Genomic DNA, 8,888 nt, shown 5'->3' on the forward strand with positions numbered 1-8,888 from the left:
TTTGGACAAAATGGCAGGAAGTAAGACCATTTAGGGGGGTCAAGCCTTATACACCAGGCCTAAGGGTACAGGCTGCAGGCCCCACTAGATTCTTGTATCCTTTCCATGCAAGGATGGGGAACTACTCTGAAATAATTTAGTTCACATATCCTGAATACGTCTAGTTTTACCAATGAGAGCCACTACTATTAGCTATTATACTGATCAATGAGCTATTAATTTCCAAAAGGAAACCTACTTCAAACATTTACTCTGCTAATTACCAAAACTTCTGGCCATGACTAAGATATGGATGCCAGAAACACCTGTAACAGCCACCTGTGGCATTTCTGATTAGAGCACGAGCTGTCCACTGCTGGAGTGAGAAACCCACGGGACAGCTGCCAACTGCCTGGCGCAGGGGTGCACGTAGCCTGACACGTGGATAAAAACGGTACTAATGCATACTTGGGAAAAGAGAAAATACTATACAATTTCCCTAATTTCTCAGGACCCAACAGCTTTTGTTTCACGTGGGGACAAGGGCCAGCAGTGTGAAGACAGGAAGGGGAGAAGGGAGTCTACACTGTTCTGAAAACCCCTCACCCTAAGCTATAGGGAACGCCAAGTGCTGCCCTTTCAGCAACTGTAACTAATTCTTAGCAGGACTACTCAATAGCACCACAGAAATTCTGTGGCTTCTTGTAAAAATGATTATGTTACAAGACTTATTTTTATTAGAATAGAATTTAACAAATCATTTTATTTTTATTGTTTTGAATCATTCATTCTAGGTGGAAACACATCATCATCAAGTAGGGAATAAATGAATTAAAAAACGGAAAAAATATTACCTACCTATTCCTGGTAAGCACAATTTTACTGGAAAGAATATGAGATAAACTTCAAACAGGCAAAGATAATCTTAAAAGTAAGATTACAGTCTTCTATATGTGTGTGACGCATGAACTGAATTTGTAGTCACCAAAGCATCCTGCTCTGCCTGAGGAAGTGCTCCCCCTAGTGGTCTTTCGTAGGAACTTGAACAAAGTTAAACTAGACAAATAGAGTGCGCATAAAAAAAATTCTTTATTAAGTCACACCTTGATGTCAGGGTGATTTAGAAAGAATTAAATTCATTAGTTTCTGAATTCTAAATAACTCAAGATACGTGCGGCTAAAATAATAGTCTTAAATGTGCAAAAAAGTCTTAAGTCGATACATGTTTTAAATTCTTTACAGGTTCAACTTGAAAAAAATACATTAGGTCAAAATAAATTCAAACCGAAATAATGGAATTAAATAGTGACTAATAATCTGAAAGTGGAGGTTCTTTCACCTAACAAATATTATTGCATCCTAGGTACTGTTCTAGGTACTAGACATGCCAATGAAAAAACAATTGCCCTATTTTAAATTTAAAGGAAAACTGTAGTCCTTGAAATGTTTACTGATTAAATATTTTCATAATTATGTTTTAGACTTGTTTTGATTTTGTGTTTATCCAGACAAAAAAATATTTGGACATTTAGTAGATTTAATCATTTCCTTCTCAAACATATACTATACTTTACAAAACTCCAACTTCTTTTGTACCAGCTGGGCACCCTGAGATTGCCTGGAAGATTTCTTAGTTATCAGGTACTCACCCTGGACTAGACACCCAAAATTGCACAAATCGTACACGTGCCTGGAAGCAGTGCCTACATAACGTTCTGGAGGACCTTTTCCCTGAAGTGCTTTGCTGAAACACTCTCCAAAGGCCAAAAGTGCCTGGCCACTGAGAGACACTGAGCTGTTGTCACATGGTGCAGAAACTTCATTTTAGTTATATACTTTTTCTAATAGAAAACAAGTTACATAATTTAGTGTTATGTTTTCTTAACCTACATACCACAAAAATTATTTCATTGAAAACTACCTACGAAAGTATAAAATCACTTAATAAATGGTTTTGTACACCTTGGTTTGATTGAGAAACTCTTATAGGCAAATAGAAGGTATCTAATAAGTACTTACTACACTGAACAGTTTTCAGAACAAGATGAAAATCTGTAACTCTGAAGACTGTTTTATAGCCTGTTCACAGATGTCTTCAAAATGTACACTTGAAAAATAAATCATATAATTATTCAGACTTGTCTGACGAAGCCTAAACTTCAGAACATTTGTGAACAAATCACAGTTAAAAGCAGTCACTTCAATGCAATTAAAGACTATTTTTAAAAAAGTATCCTTTAAAACAGTGATTCTCAAACTTGAGCACTTGTCAGAATCTCCTGGCGGGAAGCTTATTAAACTACAGATTGCTGGCCCACCCCCAGAGTTACTGACAAGTTCCCAGGTGATCTAGGCACAACACTCTGAGAACCACTGTTTTAAGACAGATTATCCAGAATTCCAAATAGGGAGTGATGCCCGTATGCCACTGCTTTTTCTAACAGTAAATAAATAAAAGAACATTTCAGATATGGCTTCACCAAACTTTAAATTTTTAGAATCTTTGAATGTCCTGCTTAAGTAGAATAAAACATAAAACTTACTCATCTTGGCTCATAACGATTCCCATGAGTTCAAAAGACAGAACCACAGGCTAGTCCAGTACTGGATAATCTGTGACTACGTGAAAACATTACTTATAAAATATACAGCAACTATTAGGGGGCGGGGACTTAGCGTCTATCTCTTCCATGCTTCTTTCCCTTAGAAAATCCAATAAGAAATCACGGAGAGTGCTACACTCAGAATGAGAACATGACCAATCATGAATGTGTACATAAATAGCACAGTGGATTGCCATACTTAAGACTAAGACTCAGGAACTTCTTCATCAGGACAGCAGTAATATTCCACAAAACATATTTGTCCATCTTCATTTCTAATCATATACTGTAGTGAGAGGAATCCTCGGTTATCTGTTCGAATAGATACCTTACAAGATAGGACTAATGCCTTTGTAGAGGGTTTCAGTAAAGAAATCTTGTATCTGTAGAAAAATAAATAAAAAGCTGTTATTTGGACACACTTAAAGCAGTGCTCATAATTCCAAGTAAAGGACAAAAATTAACCAAGAACTACCAAGTAGCAAATGTAAGAATAAAATCAAATACTTGTCCAATTTGCTAGTATTTTCCCTTCATTTTAAAAATTTCATCCACTATTGCAATCCAAAATCCCCAAGTAAACCCAGCAACCTACTATTTATTTTTCTTAATGCTATACTTTTATCTACACATTGAAAGTTTTAAAAAATTTATTTAATAGAAATGTGGTATTTAACCTCACCTTCATCACCAATGGCAACCTCTATATTAAGAACTGACCTGCTGACCTGGGTCTGATTACAGTGAAATGATTCCATCAAATCAGAATCTTTGGGATAGTCAAGGTGGGAGCTTCCTGCATTCCCAAAAGTAGATAACCTATAGTAGAAAATGAGCAACTCATTTATTCATTGGTCCAACAATAAGCCACATTAGGATCCAAATAAGAAAACACTCCCTTAAGAAGCTCATTCTCGTGAGTGAAACAGGTATGTAAACACCTGGTGACAAGACACTATAACAAGTACATAATAAAGATTCCTGTAGGATGCTGTGGGAGCACAGGAGAGCTAGCCACTAATAAATGGCTTTGAAAAAAGCCAGTCACAAAAGGAATCCATAGGGGTTTGCCTCAATTTCATTACCCGAATTCTACTCTGATATTGTCCTTTCCTCCTCCTGAAATCAGAACCATATAACAGGAGAGAGCTGAGGAGTGACAGAAGACCCTGATCTTCATCAGCTGCAAGCCTGGGGTCCTGTTCCCTGTCTCTACTGCCCCACCAAGCAATTAGGGCTTTTCTGTATCCCAGACTGTTCTTCAGGCTGTTTTATGGTTTTCTTTGCTTGGTAATATCAGCAGTTTACTTAATCTGCATGAACTTACTGATCATTTGCTTTGGCGTTAACATGTGGATGAGCACTATATGAGCACAGCGATAAAGACCTAGGTGCTGGCTTTCCTCAGGACCCACCTTTTCTCTCTTCTAACGTCACCTCTTTCTCTCAGCTATGTTGTCCATGCCCAGCCACGCTGATGGTTCCCAAATCTAAATTTCCAGTCTAGACTGATCTCCTGAGCTCTAGATCTATATATCCAACTACTCCCTAGTGTCACAGGCTCAAGTTCAACGTATCCAAAAAAAAAAATTTCAACTTCCAGTTCCCCACCATCAAATAATTTCCTATATGGGAGATGAAAGATATCATGATCCATCTAGTTACTCATGCTGAGAGAACATTTAGATGGGGAGCCTCTGGAATACTCTGTTTAAGTGCCTGGAATTTTAATTCGTATCTTTGCTTAAGTAGGGTTCCACTGATTTCCATTTTGATTAACATTTTAACCAATCTTGAGCCAAATTTTTAACTGCCTAACCTATGAGAGAGGCCTGCAGTTCTTCTAAAGTGATACAAAAAGAACAATTACACCTCTCATACTATATGTATTTAACTCCTTTACTCTTTAATAGTCTGAAATATTTCAAAAGAGAAGACATTTAAATTCTCTCTCTAAATTGATTCTAATCATGAAAAGAGTTTGGCCATTTCATAATTTGTTGGGTCAAAACATGGGAAGCAGCTTGATAGTTTCTGACACTGTATTCCTGATGAAAATTGCCCTCTCTTAGGAAGCTCACCTTGACCATTCCTGCCTAAGTGCTGGTTCCCGAAGTATTTATTATTTTGGAACTTAATGGCATGTAATTTTGTCCCCTCTGAGCTGTTTCACATATATCCTTGTCACCTTGATTTTAAGCTGTTCCTTCCTGTAGTGCTTAATAAGGCAAATATGCACACAGTAGGTGATCAATAGATACTTAGTGAATGAACCATGTATAGAAAACACCTATTTCCTTTTGCATCCTGTACTAACTTGAAAGGAAAGAAAAAGAGATGCCGTATACTACAAACACCTTTTCCAAAAGTTTAAGCCCAATTTTCCTCACGATGCAACCTATCTACAACAGTTAAGTAGTACAGCAATGAAAAGACCACTAGGTTATGAACTAGGAGACTGGACTACTCTTCTAGAAACCAACACTACCTATGAAGCTTTAAATAGTGAGTTAATCTTCCTGGGTCTTCCTAGTGTCTTGACCTAAAAAAGTATGAAGTAAGAGTAAAAGCTCTCTAAAGTTCTGAAAATTCTAGTAACCTGGATAATAAAAATTCTGCATCCTAAGCAAATGTGTAAGTAGGGAGATGGAGTAAACTACATTAACTATAACTGTACTGCTTTCAAGTACCTGAAATAAGGTTTATCTGGAGACATGGTGATCTGTAGGACCTCACTTGTCATATCCAATTCGGAAAATGCTTCACGGAGTCCCTCTGACTGCAGAATAATTTTATTAATGACATTGGTGCTGCAGAAATCAAAATCCAGAGTCTCCTCGGGCTCCTGAGTGTTGATTTTACAGACTGTCACCACTCCTCCTTCTTCCAGAAATAGCATCAAAGGGTAACCATAACCTTGGTAACACATCCTAAGTGCAGTTAAAGTCCCTGCAATGGAAACAAATCATACTTGGGGCTTATTAGCTTTTGAGCTCTGGGTTCAGCTTCTACTCAAATGATGCCTAAAACTCCTCAAGAATATCTTATCCTGTCCATTTCTAGCATATATGTATGTATATCCTTATAGGAAGGGATCACATCTTCCCTGATGATAGCTGTCTGTAGACAATTCCAAAAATAACTGTAAAAAATTGGGAACAAAATGTAATGTAACTCTTTGAAATCGTTTTCCAGGTTGCCAAAAAACACCTCAGAAATAGTTAGTTGATTATATACAACTTCAGGATGGAGAATCTATATGGTCCAATACTTCATGTAATAACTGTTGTGGAATAGGCTATGCTATTAGTGAACGTTCAATTTGTGCAACGATGGATATCTTTGATATTGTCTTACTATAACATCAGTGTATTCACTGTGATAAGGACCCTTCCAACTTTTTCTGTTGGGAGATAGTCTTTACATTTGCTCAAATTTTAAGGTCTAACTGGGAGAAAAAGGATGGTTACTGGTAGTTAGGGTTTTACGTCTGCAAACCACTAGAGAGGAGGAGGAATATGACAGGACACTCTAGTTCCTTTTCCTTACTGTGTGGAGAACTGGGTGAGGAATGGGGGAAGGCAGATGCTTTTATGGAAAACTAGCTGGGGAACACTGCATTAGAAAATATAATTTTAACCAATTCCAATAATAATGGAATTGTCATTACAAAATTAAAATATATTTTCTAGAAGACCATAACTGAATTTTCCCTAGCAAATATCCAGATTCCTTTCCTATGAAATAAAAAATCATTCTTCTAGGGATTCCTTGTTGTTTTATATCTAGAGCAACCAAATTCACTATTCCTAAAAATATATAAATATTTTAAAGGAAAGCATTTAAGAAAATAAACATAATTTATAAACAGGGATTAAAGAAAAAAGCAAACAAATTTCGAACACAGTAAACTGGGAGTCAGGACAATTGGTATCTATTTTTTCTGCCACTAACTGTAATTCTAGACAAGTTAGAAAAAAGAAGTAATTAAAACATATTTCTCAATGTTAAAGATATTTAAGACATGTTCAAAGTCTTCTTTTGATTAGTTCAAATTTAAAATCCTAAAATCTTCATAAATTAAAAAAAAAGATGAATGTAAATATTTTTGCAAATATGAAAAGAACCGTAAGCATACTTTCTATTAACACTGTGAAAAATCAGAATCCATGATTGTGGCAAATGAAAAATAAATTGGCAATTAATTTTCTAAACAAATGTTTATATTACTTATATTCTAATAACTTTGCCTGTATTTTTCTGAGCATTCTATATAATTCTTTTATGTTGTTATAATGATAATAAAATAGTTCACCTGGCATAGGGCTTGATCCAAAAATAGATAAACAGTCTAAAAGGATGTTTAAATTAATTCGAAAAGTAACAGACTCTTCTTGAACTCTAAACTCTTGAAATATTCCAGCCTATGAAAAAAAGTAAATGTGAAAATGTATATATATTAAAGAATGAAAACTCACATATAAGGTTCTAGATTTCACTTTATATGTTTTTAAAATAACAATATTGTGCTAACCCCATGAAAATAATTTCTGATTATCAATCAAAACATCCTTAACTTTTTCAATTGTGATCCATTAGAATACTGCTACTCAACAGTTGAAGGTGTAACTGATTTCAGCCCCGTGCGAAACTTTATGAAAGGTCCTTCATCTAGCTTCTTGGAGCTAAACTATCCTCCACATGACTCTCCCTTGTCTCCATTTTGTGCCCATCAGTTTGGCGAAGGTCATTTGGAAAACAGCCAATTAGACACCGCATGAGTCATACTGGTTTTCAATTTCTTTTGAGAACAGGAACCATGTCTTATTTATTCCTCTGTACCTGAGGTCATACTGTGCACTTAGGTGTTCTAAAAAAAATGCTGAAGTAAATCTGAAATCCTATCTGAACCATAAAATATTACTTTGTAAGAACAAATAGATTATAACCACTACAAGGAAAAAAATTAATAATAGGAAGGTAGTGCAAAAGAGCATATACTATGAAAACAAATGTTCTGGGTTCTCATCCCAACTATGCCACTTGCCAGCTGCAGGACTGTTGGCAGCATATAAAACACTCAGAAAAGTGCTCGCCTATAGTTTAGCTTAATATATTTCAGACATTATTATTATTAACCATTATCTCTGTAAAACACGATGGGGAAAGAATTTGTTACCAGAAGAGAAAAATAATTCAAATAATGATATTTTGTTCTCTAACTGAAATGATGTCTATTAAGACCCTCGGAATTCATTGAGCTGGGTGAAGAATATCATATGTCACAGGCTTAAAGGTGCCTACTTCCATACCTGAATAAAAGCATTTGCTTGCACACACTTTGCGTTTTCCACTGTAACCTTGATTCCATTTTTAGTAGCGAAACACGTGGCATGTTCTCGGAAATGAATGGCCTTCAAGATAGTGGAGAGATTCCTGACGTTGTCAAGGCTAGCCACTAAGCTGTAATCATTCTCATCTGGGATCTGCTGGGTTAGGAGGGGCATGGTCCACGACGCATTCGGCCCCGAGGGATGCTCCAGGTGCCAACACCCGCTCCCGCGGGGTCACAAAACACCTGAGGAGATGCGACAGATAAAACTCCGCGTCAGTGCTGACGAGGCGGGCGATTTCAACCGGCGCTGAGCTGAGTGTAAGAGGTCTAGACGTTGAACTCGGCGGAGCAGGGATTGAACCCCACCTCTCTGCCACTTAAATGTTTCTAACTTGGGGGGAAATTACTGCCTGTAAGCTACGGTTTCGTCGTCCTTACTAAGGAGACAGTAACACACGAAAAGTTACGAAGGATAAAAATAGGCCAACTAACACGGTCATTCGGGGCCAGCTTCAACCAAACTGGGGCTACGTATCCCCAGGGTCGGTTTTGAGGTGTCCCGCACCTCCAACCTTACTCCTAACAGAACAGGCGATAGAGGGGCGGGCTTGAGTCCTCGGAAGGTCCTCGAAGAGTCCTAGACAGCGCGGCTCACCAGCCCACGGCACCCGCTTACTAGTCTCGGGATCCCGAGCACCCAAACCTTACCTTTGCGCCGGGCCAGGACGCAGCTCCCGGAAAACTGGGGAAGAAGTGGAGAGGCTCCCGCCACTCTTTTCAGATGGCTCGACCAGCTCGGCCACCGTCACCACAGAGATATACGAGGCCTAGAGAGCCGAGCGAGCCGTACCCTAGAGACGGGAAGGAGGCACCATAGAGCAGGAGGAGGACTGCCGAGGCCGAGCCTCGGGACCATAGAGATGAGAAAGCGGAGCGAGCGGCCGAGCCGGAAGAAAGGCCCAGAGTGAAGG

At 38.0% G+C, this 8,888-nt stretch overlaps 1 protein-coding gene across 1 annotated transcript; it reads right to left on the bottom strand.

Moving 5' to 3' along the window:
• Window positions 1-1,049: 1,049 nt before the first annotated feature.
• On the bottom strand, window positions 1,050-8,764 carry RAD1 (RAD1 checkpoint DNA exonuclease). Its single transcript, XM_067730499.1, has 6 exons — window positions 8,626-8,764; window positions 7,895-8,160; window positions 6,898-7,006; window positions 5,273-5,531; window positions 3,303-3,401; window positions 1,050-2,965 (listed from the first exon to the last, which is right to left on the bottom strand). Exons 2-6 carry the CDS (start codon window positions 8,087-8,089, stop codon window positions 2,788-2,790), a joined length of 840 nt encoding a protein of 279 aa, XP_067586600.1. The 5' UTR covers window positions 8,090-8,160; window positions 8,626-8,764; the 3' UTR covers window positions 1,050-2,787.
• Window positions 8,765-8,888: the final 124 nt, after the last annotated feature.

This window comes from Pseudorca crassidens, chromosome 3 (genome assembly GCF_039906515.1).
Source record: "Pseudorca crassidens isolate mPseCra1 chromosome 3, mPseCra1.hap1, whole genome shotgun sequence".
NCBI lineage: Eukaryota > Metazoa > Chordata > Mammalia > Artiodactyla > Delphinidae > Pseudorca > Pseudorca crassidens.

Bases quoted from the DNA above. Each gene is read 5' to 3' on its own strand.
- RAD1 (XM_067730499.1), bottom strand. From the start codon at position 8,089: ATGCCCCTCCTAACCCAGCAGATCCCAGATGAGAATGATTACAGCTTA. The intron at 5,532-6,897 runs GTGAACTATTTT...TTTCCATTGCAG, and splicing joins TGGATCAAGCCCTATGCCAG to GGACTTTAACTGCACTTAGG. The intron at 3,402-5,272 runs GTACTTGAAAGC...TTTCTACTATAG, and splicing joins CCAGATAAACCTTATTTCAG to GTTATCTACTTTTGGGAATG.